We start from the raw sequence: 18,665 nt of genomic DNA, 5'->3' as shown, positions 1-18,665 counted from the left end.
ATTGTTTCCTTGCGTGAAGTGTTTTTGTATGATACGCCATTAAAATTGACATTAGACAATGCCCAGTGAGTATTTTTAGTGATTCTGTATTAAGCGGCCAGTTCCTCAAGTCCCAAGGGTGGCTGTTATATACAGGTTCGACTGTATTGGAAGCATATCTATCTAGAGTCTGTAAAATGTCAGGACCTAAGCAAAATCAGTGTCTTGATATTTTAAACTGATAGAAGATTGCACCTAGAACAATAATAATTTGGGAATGAAACCATTGTGTCTTAGAACTAGGACAGATAGATTGTTTTTCACTAAAAATTTAAACTGGATTTTGAAGCTTGACTATCGCAGATCATTAAAAAGATTCACTACTGCTCCAAGGATGTTGTCATAGTAACATTTCACAAAGTATACAAATATCTCAAATTATTTATGTACAGTGCTCTCATAACACACTGGGAGCTGGCAATTTCATTGTTTTCTGCTTACTTTATAATGGGCTTCTGTCTTCACTCCTGGGTAACCATTGGGACCAGTCTACTGCCTACTCCCTCTGTTTTCTGTGCACTGCAAAACATTTAGAGAGGGCTGCATCCTATCCCATCAGTGGATTTAATAACTAGATCATTTTGTAGTGCATGCACAGATTGAGGAGTAAAAATTGAATACAAAAGGTGCACACTGCTAGGGAGGTCTGGGGGCATGCCTCCCCACCCAGAAAATGTTGGAAGCAAGATGCTCGGAAATGCTATTTCTGGCCTTTTCTGTGATAATTATATTTTTCCCAAGAATTTAACGTGAAATGACCCACATTTTAAACGTTTCTTTAGTTAACCAGCTAGAATTTTAGCAAAAGGCGAGACCATCAGCTCCATGTTCACTGATACAGTTTGTTACTTTTTTGGTACCCAGGATAACCTGATTTACTTGATTTCCTTTACCAGGGTATTAAGGAATGGAACCTTTTAGAACAGTCTTTCAAAGACATAAATTCTTTTTTAATTTTTAAGCAACGTATGGAAGAGCGTGTTTTTAGCTAGTTTTTAATTCTTATTTTTAATTTTTATTTCTTATCGCTGGCTTTGTATTTTCTACTTTTAAATAATTGTAATTTTTAAATCATTTCTCAATCTACAGGGCCCCACTGAATATCACTTTCGTGATGTGGGCTCCCTGTATAAAGATTGTTACTACTATGATTTGTCTCGCTAAATTCAATGAAAGATGGTCAAAGAAAATCTTTTAAAAGTCCGTTGTTAATTTGTTATTTTATTTTATTTATTTTTTATAAAGTTTCAGTTTCTGGGATTTGAACTGTAGGCACGTGCGTACGTAAGTAGATTCCGAGCTCCACTGGCTCCACTGTGGTCACTCCTCGGTGGAATTTTCTGATGGAAAACACCCCCTCCCCACCCCTGACACTCCTCTTAAACAAGTCAAGGCTTGGTTACATTGCCAACACGACAACTCTTGAAACTTTGTAAACTTTGCAGTCACGACAGTTTTGACTCAGCAAAATGGCCGGTCTTGTGCGTCCAGTGTACATCGTAGCGGCTAAAAGAACAGCATTCGGTGCTTTTGGAGGAAAATTAAAAGGAATGACGGCAACTGTGCTTGGACAACATGCCGCTGAAGCTGCAATGGCTGCCGCCAATGTTGATCCAGCAACTGTAGACTCCTCTGTATTTGGCAACGTCATTCAGGTATATGATGAAGCTTTGATCTATCTCTAGTGGTGAAGTTAGTAATAGTTAAGCTGTAGATTTATATTTTTGAACAATTAGCATGCGATGAATGAGAGTTAGATCTTTTTAAAGCAAAGTTTGAACGATGACAGTGCAGTGGACTTTGACCCTTGAATTTTTTTGTCTATTTTGAGCTAAGATCAATACTGATACAAGAGACTACACCAGCGCAGTCGTAAATAGTAGCTACTAGTGGTTTCGTTTTACTGTTCAGATTTTTTTTTCTAAGTTTTTTATTTTTTTATTCCTAAGAAATATATCAAGTATTTCAGGAAATTTTATTCTGTTATTGACCCATAGCTGGAACTTGGGGATTCCCTCAAATGAAATGCAGTCACAACTATGAGCCAACAGAGGGGGAAGGGGGGGGGGGGGGGCTAAACCTAGTTGCTTTATTTTCATACTATTAAGATAATATTTGATCTTTATGATTAGAGTGCCAACGATGCAGCATACATCTCACGCCACCTTGCCTTGAAAGCTGGAGTTCCTGTTACAACTCCTGCACTAACTGTGAATAGATTATGTGGCTCAGGATTCCAGGCAGTCGTCTCAGCAGCACAAGAGGTTCAACTGGGAGAGAGTGATATTGTGTTATGTGGAGGATCTGAGAATATGAGTCAAGCACCTTATGCGCTGAGAGATGCAAGATTTGGTACAAAACTAGGACTTGACTTAAAGGTAGATTTGTTTCTCAAATGTCAGTATCAGCTTTTAGGAAATGAAAATAATTATTACTTTTAGCTTTCCCAGTTAATTACTTTTTTTGACAAACATGTAACATCACTATTGTTTTGGGGTGGTGAGGCTTGTTAGATCTCTTCCTTAGTTTGAAGGGCTGATAAACTTTTATGTGGTGAAATAAATTTTAACTTGATTACAGTTAATTAACGGTGATTGGTTCAGACATTTTCACAGAAAATGAAGTAGCAATGTCACCTTTAATTTAACCCCTAAGAGCTACTTATGTTTTCTGATAAGTCTGTTACAATGTAAAGTGATGACCGTGTAAAATAAAATTTCCGTTATTGTTGGTTAAATGATGAACTTGGAATTTGTATGTTACTGAAAGACAGCCGACAAAAAACTAAGTTCTACCTGTTATAATATTGTTATTTTTGTTGTGTAGTTGGAAGATACTCTCTGGCAAGGTTTGACAGACTTCCATGCAAAAATGCCCATGGGTATCACTGGGGAAAACCTTGCTGAGAAATACAACATCACAAGACAGGACTGTGATGAGTTTGCTCTGTTGTCACAGAAGAGATGGGCTGAAGGTAAGGGATTAAGTGTCCAGTTACAAATTATGTCAGAAATAACCACATCGTCGCAATTCCTTGATGTACAACTTACAGAAAGAAAAAATATAATTCAATTATTGTTGGTTCACTGGTATATTTTCCAGCTTATTTTTGAACAAGAGAGGAGGTATTTAGGCTACCTGACTTTCCTAGGAGAGGCTTGTTCCAGGCTCTGTAATCTGAGTAATGGTGACTTTTGAGAAATGCCACTCAATCACACAGTGTTGTCCTTCATTGTAGCTAATGCAGATGGCAGATTTGTTGAAGAGATTGTTTCAGTGTCTGTGAAAGGCAAGAAGGGTCCTGAGGAATTCAAAGTTGACGAGCATCCAAAACCAAACAGCACCATTGAAAGTTTGGCAAAGTTGCCTCCAGTTTTTAAGAAAGACGGAACAATCACTGCTGCAAATGCTTCTGTAAGATTTGTTAGTTTTTAACTAGGTAAAGTTGTATAATCTCAGGAGTCTTGTCATCTGTTTCTCTACATGGGATGCTGGTCCATTGTAGAGGAGTTGACTCCAGCAGTTAGTCAGGTTTCTCCAATCGTTTGCTAGCAGCAGGAGTACTTTTAGAATCCAAACATGAAATGCAGAATCCATACAAGTCTATGTTATAATTATTTTTTTGGTAATGTATTTATATACCACACATATCACACAATCTTATGGTCATTTACAATTCTTCTGTGGGGTGAGATCTGACGTCAGGTTTCTGCCATGACAAACAGCTGAAATCTGTGTTTAGAATCAGTGTTTGTTACTCTAAATAATGTAGAGGATGGCTAAGGTGCAAAATCTAAAATACTACGATCAGTGCTTATCACTTAATGCTGCACATATGTATTTAAAAAATAACCTCAAATACCACATTTCTGCATTTCTTCTCACAAGTGGTGAGTAGAAAGAAGTAATGGGGACCAGTACTAACGATACTCTAACTGACTGTAAGTCCCCCCCCCCCCCCCCGCCCGACTCTAGACTGTAGAATATTACATGGCAAAGCATTATGTCCATGTGATGTTCATTGTGCAAAATAGACCTTCTCTGTAATTTTGTCAACAGGGAATTTGTGATGGTGCTGCTGCACTGATTGTCGTTAGCGAGAAAGCTCTCAAAGAACACAACTTTACTCCTCTGGCAAGAATTGCCTCATATGCTGTTTCTGGTGTGGAGCCGTCCATCATGGGGATTGGTCCTGTCCCTGCAGTGAAAGCGGCACTCACTAAAGCTGGCAAAACTCTTCAAGATATGCAACTTATTGAGGTACAGTATTAATTATTTTGTAACTAAAATTAATGTAATGTGTGTTATCTTAGTTATAAACAACAACAGGTTCATAATATTGCTTGTTTCAATTCTGTAGATTTTTCTTTCCAAATTAAGGCATTTTATATCTTGAATAAAAAATATTTTACAAAAAAGTTATTGAATGATTCCAGAACTTTATTTTGCATGTATGGGGTCTTGAATTGATGCAGCTCCTGAACCATGGGCTTAGAAAGATGGATTTACTCTGTAAATCAGAAAACCATTCCAAAATTTTTGCTTCAAATTTGACTTTGATGTGACAATAATGTTGTAGCTAGTGTCTGAATGAGACCTCAAATTACAGTAAATAATGTAAACAAAATGGTCTGCCACGTAGCCTTGCACTTAAGGACGGTGCCTACTAATACCGAAGTATTTTTGTGCGGTTTATGACTATGCGGGAAAAGCAGATCTTAGCAAGGCCTATTGGAATCCAAAAGGAAATTTGGGGGTAACCACGCATTTTTCAGAGATAATTAAGCAACAATATCACTAAAAAGCGCCAAAATATAAAGCAATGTATGGGATTTTTTCCTAAATTGAAGCTTAATTTTCTCAGAAAAATGCGTGGTTACCCCCAATTTTCTTTTGAGATACCAAAAGCATTTGGTAAGTTCTGCTTTCTTCGTATAGTTTTAAAACGCGCAAAAATATTCCTGTATTAGTAAGCACCACTCATAGGAAACCCGAGTATCTCGCGATGCGCAGAACGTATGCGCAGTAACAATAGCAGGCACCGTCCTTAAGCCATTTTGTGGCAAATATTCTTTTTAGTTGGTGTGGGATTTGCACTTCAAAATATTCTTTGCATTTTTCAGGTGAATGAAGCCTTTGCCCCACAGTTTCTTGCTCTTCAAAAGGAGCTTGAGTTGGACATGAACAAAACCAATGTTAATGGCGGAGCGATTGCTCTGGGTCACCCTGTAGGAACCTCAGGGGCAAGAATTACGGGACACTTGGTGCATGAACTGCGACGAAGAGGAGCTAAATATGCTGTTGGATCGGCATGTATAGGAGGGGGCCAGGGAATAGCTATTGTTCTTGAAAATGTTCAATAAGCTTCGTAGCTCAAAGGATACAACCAAAGTCATTATTATCATTTGTTAGGATATCTATTTTTAGTCTAATGATGTGTATGCTAAAACTACATCAATTTGACAATTTGAACAATAAAGAAGATGACTGTATGTTATTCAATTTAACAAAACAGTTGGTGAAGTTGATAGAGCCTTTGGAACAAAAAAAAAATCTCCTTTTGCAGATCAAAGTTTCAACACTGCTATGACTCAAACGAGCTTAGAACAAATAACAGAGTTAAAGACTTTTTAAAAGCTAAGTTAAAAGAAGTAAATTCATCATATTTGAAGTGCTATGTCATTTTGGCAATGTGACTTGCATTGCAAATTTCAGTTTCAGCAGTGCTGTAACTACAACAAGTTTTGAACATATATACATAGCTAGAGTTTTTACGAGCCATGTTACAAGAAGTAAATTCATCATATTTTATGTGCTATGTTATTTAAGGCAATGTGACTCATTACACAGGTTCTAGCGTATGTAATCATTCAACACCATGACTTGACCTTGAGCAATGACCGGTGAAATAAAATATGACAAACCTTCAAAGCTTAGGTGTGTTCATAGTTTTTATTTCTTTTCTTTTCTGTTTCATTAATCCACCTACCAATCGGCTGCAAAATGTGGCTATTAACTGACAGGGTTGGGGGATTTCACAGGAAAAAATGAAATAGGACAACATCAGTCTGGTAACCACAGTGATGATGTGGCTTTATCACTGTAAATACTAACCCATGCAAAAGGAAACATTTTCAGAGACCATGGTCCTCCAAAATGTTAGTCAAATTTCACAGGTCTCACAGTCATGATTATTTAGGCAAAAAAACTCAGAAGTCTCAATGTTCTCTTTTGCAATGCTAAGAAATGCCCCTGCTCACAAAAAAATTGCCTGTTTCACTATCTCCCAAAGTCTTACATTTCCCACTTGCCGACCCAGGTAACAAGAAGTCTGTTTTAACTTGAGTACAGTCTGTAGCTGCCTACTTTGTCTTGATTTTTCATTGGTTTCAGTAACTATAAAATGTGCTTGTAAAATATTTAAGCCAATAGGTCTGGTATCTACTCCCTGTAATTCCTGTTGTAAGTTATGTGATGAATCGACTGATGACAGTTGCAAAATTAAAAGTCATTCACTCAAACAGTGTGTTTATCTGAAGCATGCAACACTGCCAACATAAAAAATTACTACACAGTGTTATAAATGACCATTTACACTACAAAGTTTTTACAGCACTACTATTTAGGTTTCCAAGTATATATACATGTATCTTTTGAACATTCTAAATAGCACTATGTTGGTATCAGTTCACATTAAGTAGCACCAATTGCATAAAAGCTTGCCCTCTGCTCCAATGGTTACTGGTTTCTTCTGAAAACTTCTTTTAACATACTTCCAGCATCATTCTTTAACCTTGACCTGCTATCTTATGTCTGTGGGGAATCAAAATAAATATACATGTATATTTTATCAATAGTGAATGCAGAATGATTTTAACAATATAATGTTACATCACACTATACATTTATATACATGTACATGTTATATTTATTTTTACTAACTAAAAATGATGGGGATTGTACTGACTATAAGAGATGTTCTTCTTCCCAAGATTAAACTTGCAAATCGAACACAAACTTTACAAGTGAGCTGGCCATTTTTTAACACTTTGACAAAACCTAAAGATGTGTTTAGGAGAATCTTTGGTGACATCATTGTTTACAATGTAACTCTAATGCACAAGCCGTGGTCTAATTAGCAAATCACTATATCGGAACAAATAACCAGCAGCTTCGGTTTGCTGATTTCATTGTGTCAGGTGTGTTAGATTTCTTTTGTTTCTCCATAAACACAAGTCGCCGACGGGAGAAAGTTGCATTTTTGCATACGTTATTTCTTGAAAGCAAAGACGAAATCAGCGAAAAAAAAAATACAGAGCAACGTTTCTTAACTGGAATGAAGTCCACATGACAAATTTCAGTTACTTTTGAGCACATTGAAAATCGACGAAAAACCAGGAGGACATTCTTGCCCTGAGCCCTTCAATTAGCATTATCAAAAAACAAGCTATGAACAAATGAATCTGATAATAATTATCAGATTGACCAGACACAGTTCTGATGACTACAGTAGAAAACTATTACCATTCCTTATGTTCATGGTCCACCAGGGTGCAATGTATGGGCAGTATTCTTCACATGGGAAGCTGCAATACTGCAGTAATGCTCACCTTTGCAATTCCAACAGTGGCCTAAGTTCATATTTCAGTTTTTGCAACAACGCATGCTGAATTTTTTGGTTCCTGTTACTGGGCCAAGTATTTTTCTTTGGGTTCACTGGATTTCCTTTTCCCACAAAACTAACATTTCCAATAGGCCATTTTCATGATGACGTCAATTGACTACTACCAGAATTCATTTCGTTTTCCTTTTCAAATTCAAATTTTGTAATCCCAGTGGAGAGCAAAGAACAATAGCTCTAATTAGCATGAGAAAACAAACAACTGAAGGATTCTGGTAGTTGTAGTCAAATGACGCCATTACGAAAATGTCCAATTCCAATGTCACTATATTCAATATGAAAAATTAATATATGACTCGTTTTAGGGGAGTCATGGGAAGGAGAGAAATAATTATAAGACTCCCCTAAAAACACCTTGCATTGTTGTGAGGCTATATGTTTGTCAGTCATTCAGAGACTATAAAAAGTGTAGCCTTGTTAAATGGAGGTACCTGAAGGGCTGCAGCTTCTCTTCTAAGCTCTTGTACAACTGATGCTAGTGCCTCTGGATTCACTCCTGCTTCACACAACTTGACACAGATTGCTAAAGATTCTGGATCAAGGCCAGTATTGAGCAACTTGGAAATCTCAACCAAAGCTGTTAAGGTATGGGTATTAGCTTAGTGAGTTCTCAGTTGATAGCTTTGCTGATTATTAAAGACATACAGAAGCATACTGGTCAAGCTTATCTCTATGCCTATAAATGAGCTTAGTCGTATGTACACTGCGAAGTAAGCTTCTAAAAATTGTCAGCGATTGTGGAGACTTTTACTGAATGACAGAAACTCAGTTTTACAAAAAGAAGACACCAAATTAAGTCCAGCAAAGATTAAAGCTTGTAGATTCGTACCTTCCATCGCTTCCCGCGCAGAAGTAACTTGGGAATTCGCTCCTCTACTGTCCGCCATCTTGGATCTCGTAACCCAGTGAAGTGCAGTTCTTTGTGACAGCGGAACTACCTTTCAATGAACTTAGAGAGAAATTGAAAACTAATCATAAAAGAAGTTACGTAAAGAATAAATTTCTAACACTACTAATGTTGCCCAAAAATAATTGTTACTTCATGTGGGAAGTTGTTCCTGGAAATACTATTTTTCGGTCATTTTGTTTCCAGATTTGAACTTGAAAAGAAAACACTGTGATAGGTTTATTTTGTTGCAAACAACTATTGATTATTTCAAAATTCTCTCTACATCCAATGTTCTTTTTGACCTCGGCTGAGCGCCAGATTCAAAATTTATTTCACATCAGTTTCATGTATTGGAATTTCGGTCTGTGACAATCCAAATTTTTTTCTGTTTATGTGTGCAAAAGTTTATTTTCAGCAAGTTCAGTATGGTGGACAGCATGTCTACGTTATCGTCTTTAGAACTTACCCGGAATCCGTTTGATAGCAGTCAAGAAGAACGCGTGAACTGTCCGCGTTTCAGCCCTTCCATGTTCTGTAAACAGGAAACCCCTGCGAGCCAAAAGGTGAGCAAAACATGTTGGAATTCAACAGAGTATATTATACAGATTACAATCGCACATATTATTCGCATACAACTTTAATTGTTTTTGTTTTTATCTAATTATCGCAGAAGACGAGAGCCTTTAGATGGTCAATAGAGCAGATTTCTCGCATGGTAAGCGTTCATTCAAGCTTCGATCCGCTTCACTATCAGGCTATACTCAAATATTTTATTAAGTTTACTGCTATGGATACAATGTTGGATAATTTCAGTCGGACGGGGAAAGTTTATAGGGAGATTTTATCTCATATTTTGGGGTCAGCTGTTCGTGACGTTCTTTTCACAAAAAACGCAAAAGAATTTTGCGAAAACGTATGAGCGAAGCGCGCGCATGAGTTGCTCGCAATATTTTCCTCGATCTCGTTCTCCTTCCACCAGCACCAGCTCGTGCAACAGGCTACAGCTTAGGCGGTCACTATGGCGAAGGCGATATATTGCTTGGGTGAAGCACTCACCCTTTACATCAAGGACTTTTCAGCCAATACTTTCTTTTGGTGGCCTTCAGATAACAAAGGAGGGTGAAAGAAGATTTTTGAAATGCTTTGCTTTGTGAATTGTTAAGTTACATATTAACTCTATCACAAATAATCAACCAGGAAAACTTGTCTTATGGGCGTAAATGGATAAATGTGTAATCATTCCCCAGTTGTCTCTCCTGTGAAAGTGGGACTCGGTTGATCAGTTTAAAAAAAGACTGAAAAGAAAGGCATAGCAAAGAAACATTGACAAATTAAAATAATGCGGCTTAAAACACTGAAGTAAAATTAATAGCTCATCCATGGGCTAATATTTGAAGGGGGTTAGAATCCCTATTACTATATAATTATATAATTGTTAATCATCATACACAGTAATGTGGTTTTACATAAAAAAAAAATGTGCAATATAAGTAATAAATTATAATTACTATTCATGTTGTAGAATCCAGCTGATATTGATGAATTTCCACATCAAGAGTATAGCAGTACATTTGAAAGGTTTGTTGCTATCATTCATGGTACTGATTTCATTAAACTGCAACATATTCTTTTGTGGTCCCTCTTTATCTCTGTTAATCAACAACCAAAGGGAACAGCTTCTGTACCCACCATACATGGGTAATGCACCATTTGAGCAGTTGCACTGGGACAAAGGAAGGCTACAGGTACAGAGTCATACCTAGCCCTCTAAAAATGTACTGGCAGTTGGTGATTTGTAGCATACAGACGATGATTTGCTGCTTTAATAGTCCACCCACTTTTATCCAAGATCTATTTGGACTGACCACTTTCTGCAGGTTGCTACTCCTGTTATTATAAGTAGGTAAATCATGATCATTTGGTTTAGTGTAATCTTGAGAAGGACTGTTTGAGGTGACTTTGACATGTTGACAACCTGAGTGTAAGTCATCATTAGGAGTCAAGTAAATTGTAGATAATCAGTAGTAATAATACATTTTATTTATATATAGTGCTAAAACCACTACTTGTCCTAAATGCTTTACAACAATAATATGTGGTATGTCTCTGGTTATTGACCTGATTGGTCAATGAGCTCACAGCCAGTGTTTAATATTGGTCATCTCTCAATTGAGCTTTGATGCTATTGGCTGTGAAGACTGTAACAAGTGATTGGTGTATTTTGAAAGGGCTGCATATCCAAATTATCATAAGATTATTTACTGGTCAATAAAATTTCCAACTAAAGCCAAATTTAAACTCAACATGAACAATCTTCTCTTGATCCCTAAAAAAAAATTCAGCTTTGTAAGAGGAAAATTATTTTTCTCTTATGTGAAGTGGTATATGGGGATGTTTCCTGATAATTTTGATATGGTTCTTCTTCAGGGAAGAGGATGAAATCCAGGCTCAGAAGGAGATAGATGAGGTAGGAAGGTGATGTTCTGATGATGTTTTTTTTTTTCTAATTCAAAGTTTATGAAAATGAAAGAAGAGAAAAAAGTCCAAGCTTCCAATGTACATGTACTGCTCTTTAGGAAAGGAAAATAGATTTCTTCAGAGCATGGTTGTTTAGTGATTAGCACAAGATTTAATAATGAGTATTTTTCCTGTGTATTTCAGTATTTCTCGCAAGGTTCCATAGTCCCATCTCCTTGGACACCAAACTATGCAGCTAAACATGTCAAGTTTTCTCCTTTGCCTCCTGCTACTGCCTGTAAGTATCTTACACTGTAAGTTTATTTTCCTGCTATTGTGAACACTCGAGATAGAAAACTTGTTGAGAATGGGAGAGTGACTAAAGAAAGCCTGTAGGAAGTTACTCAACTTTTTAGGGGGTTACTCACAAAGGGTTTTTTCTGGGTACTTCAGCTTTTCTCCTTTCCTCAAACCTCAAACTTTTTAAATTCTGATTCAATCTGGATACTGTCATCTATTACTTGTGAAACAAGTTCCTGACTACACTCCTGTCAGTTCAAACACTGTTATTTTTCTGGCACTTAGGGTCTTGCACATCTAACAACAAAAATGTGTGTAAGCTAATCATATTTCTTTTCATGTCACTTTAATGGCAGATATTGAAGCAGCAAGTTCTGCAGAGTCCTCATATTCATCTCCTAACTCATCAAGTTGCAAGGCTAAAGCAGATGGTAAGAAGCATATTAACCCTTAAGTCTCATTATTTTATCCACACTTTAATAAGTGCTAAAAAATTAAATCATAAATTATCATTCTGTTTTCAGCAAGTAGCCAGACAAAGCTTTCTTTGCCACCAGACTTTGATCTACAAAAGCACATTGGTGAGTAAGTACAGACACAAAAAGTAACACAGTTGTGCACATTTAATAATTTATTGGAGATCCTCAATCAACAACTCTCCTGGGTAAAAAGAGAACAGTCTTGTCCCCCACACCTTCATCCTACCCGTTTACCTGACGGCTATAATTTTTTCTACAAAATTATGCAAATAGAAGTCTTTTGTCACAGCTTTTTGTCACTCTTTTGTTTTTCTCAACCCAACTGGCTGGATCAAGTCAGATACTGACTCCCAACGAGAATACGTGACTTTGTTCAACATTTGTGTTGCTTGTAGAAGAGTACTTAGCTAATGACGAAGTCCTCACATGTATCAATAATATATCAAATTTTTAGATCCAGCTTATTACAACCAAGATGGTCTTAATGGCAGTAGAGACATCTCATTGTCTTCACTACGACGGAAGTTGTTTGACCAAGCAGGAAATGCAAATGAACCAGATAAGGTCAAACTGGAACCACCAACTAACATAAAGTAAGTCACTAATAATAGTACTTTATAAAAATATCAAAGACCAAATTCTCCTATCTTGTTCCTATACCTTTCTTAAAAAAGTACTGGGGAGAAGTTATTTATTAAAAATGTCAACAAAATTCACCTTGGGTGATCATATCCTTAATTCTCATAACCTAAGGGATTGAACAAACATTTATGTTACAAGGAGAAATTTGATGCTGATCATTGTTAAGGGTTAAAGGGTTAAACAAGACCAGGCATAAGATGAAGGGCTGGTAATACCTTGAAAGCAAGTAAACGTGACTCCTGGCAGAATTCTTTCAAGTAAAATATTCACATTTTTTTATAATCTTGTCTTTTAGATCCATCTTAAAAAGTCCCAAGAGTCCTGTTTTGGTAAGCTTAAACTCTATCCACCATTTAACTCAAAAGGGTACATGTATGTTAGCAAAGTAGTGTGACTGTCTCATTCAATCCCAGGTTTTGCTTTTTTCTTGTGCTCCTATGGTTCACAGATACTTCACTGCCAATCACCTGTGATTTTTGCATTTTTGTCTTGCTACATAGCGAAAGAATGGAGGCACGGTGTTGTAGTCACTGTGGTAAACATAACTCTTGAATAATGCAAGGACCACTTGTACAAACAGTAGCAAAGTGTAGCCGGATCTTTTTGTAGATCACTCAGGATCAGCAATGTTGAATAAAACGTAAAATTAAATGCAAGGCTGAACGGACAGCTAATTAAAATAATTTTATTGCCCCCCAAAAAATTTTTTGGCAATAAAATTATTTTAGCCGTCTGATCAGCCTTGCATTAATTTTGATTTTTAGTGGTAAACATGCCAGAGAAGTTTTTATTTGGAATTTTGGTCAAGATTGGAAGGTTGGTGGTTCAAGGCCTGATTGGTCTCTGAAATGAATTATCATTTCCTAGACAACAAACTTTGCGCCACATTGTCTCTCACCATGTACCAGCAGAAACTACAGGGAGTAACCCTGCAATGGGCAAGCATCCCATTCAGGGGGGAGTAGCAATACTCCTGGTTGCTTAATTTACAGAAACCAGATTAAGCTTCTGTTGCATGGACCACTCAGGCTTGAAGTGTGAATTCACCCTTTATACAAACTGCAAGACAATGCTGCAGCAGTGGAATCCCAACAACAACTGAACTGGAGGAGGGTTTTTAGATAAGTCAAGAAAAATGACTGAGCTAGGTATTTAATATGAATTGGCCACCACAACAGGGTTATCATAAGGCCATGTTTTTGCATTCACTCTAACAAAGGGCTAATGCTCGAAACCTCTTTACGGTGGCCAAATAATTACCGGCTAGATTGCAGAATACCTGTCCCACCAAATATCTAACTAAAAAACTGCAAAACCTACTACCGCAGTCCCGCAGTCATCTAATTTACATCCACTAGGGGACTGCGGACCGCGGTAGCACTCCAGTTTAATTAATTGCTAATTCACCCACTACGGGACTGTGGACGGCGGTAGTACTCCAGTTTATACATTCTTCGTTCTCTAATCCATCCAATACAGGACTGTGGACCGCGGTAGCACTCCAGTTTAATACATTCCTTGTTCTTTAATCCATCCACTACTGGACTGTTGAGCGCGGTAGCACGGACCACGGGTTTCAGTGTAACGCACCTTGCGAGTGGATGGGTATTCTGCAGTTGCTCCAAATTACCTTCAAAGTTATGAACTCTGTTGATTACTTAAACCAAACATGTTTTACTCAAACATACTTTCATTGGTTACAACTTCAGATAACATCAAGTCCAGTGTCAAACCCATCCACACCAAAGTATACCAAACACAGACACTCAACTGCAAGCACCATGTCAAGTCCGAATATGTCACCAATCAAGCCAATGGTGTCCGTCGCAGGGACACCCACCTCAACTAAACGGCCTCTAGTGTCCAGACAGAGTTTTAGTCCCATGGAGTGCTCAGCAAATGTCCTAAATTCATCTGGGATTGAAGTTATTGGAGATTCCCTACCAGATATATCCCCAATAAAAGGAGATAACGAAAGAAGCGACGATGACATTCAGAAAATGGACATTGACAATGGTAGGTTGTTGTAATCAAGGACGGATAAAATTTACGTTGTGTAATATTTATGAAGTGTCTCCGTAAAAGTCCGGGAGTCTGGGAACAACAACAAAGAAACGGATGAGTTCGCATGGCGTCCTTGGCGATTTTCAAGTGATCAGAGAGCAAAATTCTTTTCTTACTGATCTTTTTTTTTTTCCTGGCCATTTTACTGAATTGAATGAAAAAGTAGAAATAACTTGTATTTGTTAATTTCATCTTAAAAAACGAGTGGAATCACGCATACATACAGAATGGACCGTGTGGAAGACGAATCGCCACATTCCACAGGTTTGAATACAAATAAGCGTGATGTTGTATTAGCTTTGTTTACATAATGTTTCGTTTCCAAAATTACTGAAGTGTTTATTTGTCCTTTTAGCGCTGCCTATGGTCGCCTACACCTAAGGAAAATGTCTAAGGAAAATGTCCAAAGGACAATTTTTAACATGCAAATTGGCAGTGATCCCTTCTTAGAAATTAGAAGTCGAATCTGCCAGGTCATTTTACATGTAGTTCTGTTATAAAGCCTCGGCTACACATTCTTGTATTGTTGTACAGCATTTGTTTTATAACAATATTGGACGCGCGGCTAAACGTCATTTAACAACACTCTGACATTCATCCAACGAAAAACGTTGATCAAACATGGGGTACTAAACGCTTCAACATTGCTGAACCGACAAATGTTGTAGAAGAATGTTAGAACGCCTAGAACGTTTTAACAACCCTTTTAAAATTTGTTTAATCTCCTTTTAAATGTTCTTTAATGCCACAAAGAAAAAATGGGATGCATTTGAATGTTTATGCTTTTTGTTAGCTTGATAGTTTCTGGAAATAGAAATAGAATGTCACTTATACTGGATACCTTTCTGTTTAGTGATCACAAGCACTTGTAGGCCCATCAACACTTATATGAATAAAATGTTTGAAGATGGTGTTTTTTACCCCAAAAACTCATTTAATATTTTCTATGCAGACTATCATTTTCATATCATTTTTGTCGGCCACACTAATGAGGATAAATTTGGAAATCGCACTCACAGAAATGTTAAATACACATTGGAGCATGTGTGCATATTACTGTTGTGACATCAGCATTTTCTAAAAGCTCTGTTTTCATTGTTTTCAGTAAACCTCTCAGCCAGCATTCTAAAATTTATCCACTATGGAGAGCATTCTCAAAGATCTGTTTTTCATGATAATTTGAAAATAATGAATTAGTGTCAATGGAAGGCCAAACCAAAGAAAAAAGATTGGTTTTCAAATTTTTCAGATTAGTGTGGACTGGGCTACAGCTTTAGTATGGATCTGACTGGTTAAAATAAGCATTTTATGATTTTCATTTTTATAAAATTCTTTTAATTACATATTTTTTCAGATACAGAAGATGTCGAAAATGTGAATAACTCTGTTGATGATGGTGGACCCCTTGAGGTTTCAGCACTGTCTGTGAAGGATGATGATGACGACAATGACAAAGAAGATGATGATGATGATGATGATGACAATGAAATGCCACCTAAAATCACAATGGAAGACTTAGCTGATGATTTGGACTCCACAGAGGAAAACAATGGTGATCAAGGTACAGATTCTCCTAAGGTGAAGTTTGAAGAGCTAAATCCAAGAAAGAATTCAGCACCAGATAAAGCCGTTACAAATGTTTCTGATAGTAACAGAAGAGAAGACATGTCTGCTGAAGATGCCAAGCTGTCAAAAGAGAGTAGAGTTAAGATTGAAGACATTGGCTCGCATTATGATGAAGATCACAACAAGGACAGCAGTTATGACAGTGGACACTCAAGGCTAAACAAAGACAAATTTGGCAGATATCATGAGCCATCCAGCCAGAGAAATTGGCAAACAAAGGAGTATAGTGGCACAGAAAGCTATTACAAATATAGTCATCTTCATGAACTTGATGAGGATGTAATCTTGATGCGTGCAAAAGCTGCGTTAAGAAGAGCAGATAGGTACTCTCCACCTAAAGGCAGGAGCACTCAGTATGTTGACCCACACAGTTTAACATTGTCTGATCTGAGTTTAAATGTTTCCTCTACATGGGAGCCAGTTCGTATGTCGACACCTTTAGTTCCACAGGCATATGTGTCCAGTAACTATAGAAGTTATGCAGGCCATGACAGTTACCATGGCTACAAATCTATCGGTAGATCTCATCGACACAACAGTGCTGATGTTGCATACAACGAGGAGTCTGGACTTGGCAGGAGTGGCACAGCATTGACGTCACATCATCATCATCATCATCATCATGGTGTTTCAGGGAGGAGGTTGTCTCCCACTGTGGAGGACATTATCCGACGAAGAAAACTACAAGAAAAACATGAAGGTAAGATAAAAAAACGGGAAGGTGTAAGTTAAATTTGATAATAGTACTTTAGTCAAACCAAACAACTTAAGGCTGCTTGATAAATGTTTGGTTAAATAAAATTGTTTGTACACAGTTCAGTTAAGTTTATTTGGTTTTTGGGTGAGAGATTTGTCATGTTTCGCATGTGGCTCCTAGAGAACAGAAGACGAAAAGATAATATTGTTGTAAGTTGTTTTTTTTTTTTTCCATTGCTTTTCCCATCCATTCCTTGTCGCTTCAAATTAAATTTTGGGGAAAAATTACCAGTGATTGTCTGTTTCTATGACTTAAAAATTTAAAGGCTGTAAGTGTTTACACACCATGATTTGCCAACCTGACAAAATTGGAGTGCAAATCGTATGTGCATTTACACAGCCGGTTATGAGTTTGAATTTTGATTGACGTGGTGGCTTCTTTGAGAGTGTTGGCCCAAATTTACAGAATTGTCTGTAAATTGGTCGTCAAAATACTCATGCTCCAATACTGTCAGGCCAACAAATCCTGCTGACAAATTGTAACATGTAAACTAGCCTTTTACAGTCTTCTTCTTCCTTCAGTCTGTTGTAATTTGCCTTTCACTCCATGACTAGCTGTTGATGATAGGTTTGTGATTTTTCTGACCTGCAGGAAAGTATACATTTTCTACTCCCTGGAGAAAGCCAAGCTCTCCTTTGTATGACAGCAAGTTCCAGTTTTCTCGTACTCATCCGATGTCTTATGTGGAATGGAAAGCTCTTCACTGGAGGCCTCCGAGGGAGTTAGGACAGTGGAGAGATAAACACTGGCATCACACAGATCCTTATGAAGTAGACCTCAAGAGGTACTGAATAAACTTTAGTCTGACAGATGGATAATAATTCATTAATTAAAAGGGTTTCATGCCACACTTTCTTTCTCTATAAATGCCCTGTGACTTATCTTTCAAATTGTTATTTTAAAATAAGTTGTAATATTTTTCCACAGATCGTCCTGGCCTCCAAAGCCCTTCCCATCAAAGCTGGTCTATGGTTCACGTCCACTGTCCCCTCCTGTGACCTTCCCACCAGCAAAGTTTCCCAGGGCAGTTCCAGGGGGGTATGTGTCAAAGATGGCAATACCCTCTTATCCGGACAGCAGTGACAGTGGGTATTCTGATTGGCAGCAAAGCACCAGCCGATGGGACAACACAATGAGAAGTCATCACAGTTCATTAGGATATGCCGGCGAGGCCCGGTATTACTAGAGACAATAAGCCACTGGGTTTGGAAATCTTCCAATTATGTGTGATGACCACAACAATGTCACCTTAAGTTTGGAAACTGAAGCTGAAGACCAGAGCTCGGAAAATCTGTGTCCCAAGATATCACTTTATCCAGATGAACTGAGAATCAAAGATGACCTGATAACTATTGTTGGCCTCTTTTCTTGACCTTTTTTTTTTCTCTTCATTATCAACAGCAAAACATACATGGGCATGTTTACAGCAAAATAAACATAATTATTCATGAAAAGCAAACTAAGGCAAAGCTACATAAAGAGAACAGAGATTTTTAAAGGTGTTATTTTTTTTTACTGCTGATGAGTAATTTTTTCTTGGCCTAACTTGGTTGGCAATGTATTGAATTTTTTATTAGCATATGGCTAAATAACTGAATGTTTTTATAAGACACTGTAAAGTCATTCCATCTTCCCTTTTGATGAATTTAGAGGGCTTAACAACTAAACCTTTTATATAATTTAAATAATTTAAGAGTTTATTGCAAATAGTGTATTATTTCTGTTAATTTT

The 18,665-nt window shown here is 37.3% G+C and overlaps 3 protein-coding genes across 3 annotated transcripts; 2 read left to right on the top strand and 1 right to left on the bottom strand.

Moving 5' to 3' along the window:
• The first annotated feature begins 1,432 nt into the window (after positions 1-1,432).
• On the top strand, positions 1,433-5,973 carry LOC146456533 (3-ketoacyl-CoA thiolase, mitochondrial-like). The gene is made up of 6 exons (XM_085092981.1): positions 1,433-1,694; positions 2,172-2,417; positions 2,866-3,013; positions 3,278-3,453; positions 4,099-4,299; positions 5,163-5,973. The coding sequence occupies exons 1-6, from the start codon at positions 1,509-1,511 to the stop codon at positions 5,400-5,402; spliced, it is 1,197 nt and encodes a 398-aa protein (XP_084949107.1). The 5' UTR covers positions 1,433-1,508; the 3' UTR covers positions 5,403-5,973.
• On the bottom strand, positions 5,973-8,669 carry LOC146456532 (mitotic-spindle organizing protein 1-like). Its single transcript, XM_085093003.1, has 3 exons — positions 8,550-8,669; positions 8,152-8,297; positions 5,973-6,852 (listed from the first exon to the last, which is right to left on the bottom strand). The coding sequence occupies exons 1-3, from the start codon at positions 8,605-8,607 to the stop codon at positions 6,847-6,849; spliced, it is 210 nt and encodes a 69-aa protein (XP_084949129.1). The 5' UTR covers positions 8,608-8,669; the 3' UTR covers positions 5,973-6,846.
• Positions 8,670-8,711: 42 nt separating this feature from the next.
• LOC146456531 (uncharacterized) lies at positions 8,712-18,291 on the top strand. Its single transcript, XM_085092960.1, has 13 exons — positions 8,712-9,172; positions 9,280-9,324; positions 10,132-10,187; positions 11,037-11,076; positions 11,271-11,364; positions 11,723-11,797; positions 11,891-11,947; positions 12,300-12,438; positions 12,783-12,816; positions 14,197-14,503; positions 15,906-16,877; positions 17,526-17,718; positions 17,862-18,291. Exons 1-13 carry the CDS (start codon positions 9,035-9,037, stop codon positions 18,118-18,120), a joined length of 2,409 nt encoding a protein of 802 aa, XP_084949086.1. The 5' UTR covers positions 8,712-9,034; the 3' UTR covers positions 18,121-18,291.
• Positions 18,292-18,665: the final 374 nt, after the last annotated feature.

This window comes from Pavona decussata, unplaced genomic scaffold (genome assembly GCF_977016875.1).
Source record: "Pavona decussata unplaced genomic scaffold, jaPavDecu1.1 SCAFFOLD_254, whole genome shotgun sequence".
Lineage (NCBI taxonomy): Eukaryota > Metazoa > Cnidaria > Anthozoa > Scleractinia > Agariciidae > Pavona > Pavona decussata.
This window is presented reverse-complemented; position numbering and strand designations above follow the sequence as displayed.

Coding starts and splice junctions, on each gene's coding strand:
- LOC146456533 (XM_085092981.1), top strand. CDS start 1,509: ATGGCCGGTCTTGTGCGTCCAGTGTACATCGTAGCGGCTAAAAGAACA. Junction 1,695..2,171: donor TATTTGGCAACGTCATTCAG/GTATATGATGAA, acceptor CTTTATGATTAG/AGTGCCAACGATGCAGCATA. Junction 2,418..2,865: donor AACTAGGACTTGACTTAAAG/GTAGATTTGTTT, acceptor TTTGTTGTGTAG/TTGGAAGATACTCTCTGGCA.
- LOC146456532 (XM_085093003.1), bottom strand. CDS start 8,607: ATGGCGGACAGTAGAGGAGCGAATTCCCAAGTTACTTCTGCGCGGGAA. Junction 8,298..8,549: donor TGCGCGGGAAGCGATGGAAG/GTACGAATCTAC, acceptor ATACCTTAACAG/CTTTGGTTGAGATTTCCAAG.
- LOC146456531 (XM_085092960.1), top strand. CDS start 9,035: ATGGTGGACAGCATGTCTACGTTATCGTCTTTAGAACTTACCCGGAAT. Junction 12,439..12,782: donor GAACCACCAACTAACATAAA/GTAAGTCACTAA, acceptor CTTGTCTTTTAG/ATCCATCTTAAAAAGTCCCA. Junction 14,504..15,905: donor GAAAATGGACATTGACAATG/GTAGGTTGTTGT, acceptor ATATTTTTTCAG/ATACAGAAGATGTCGAAAAT.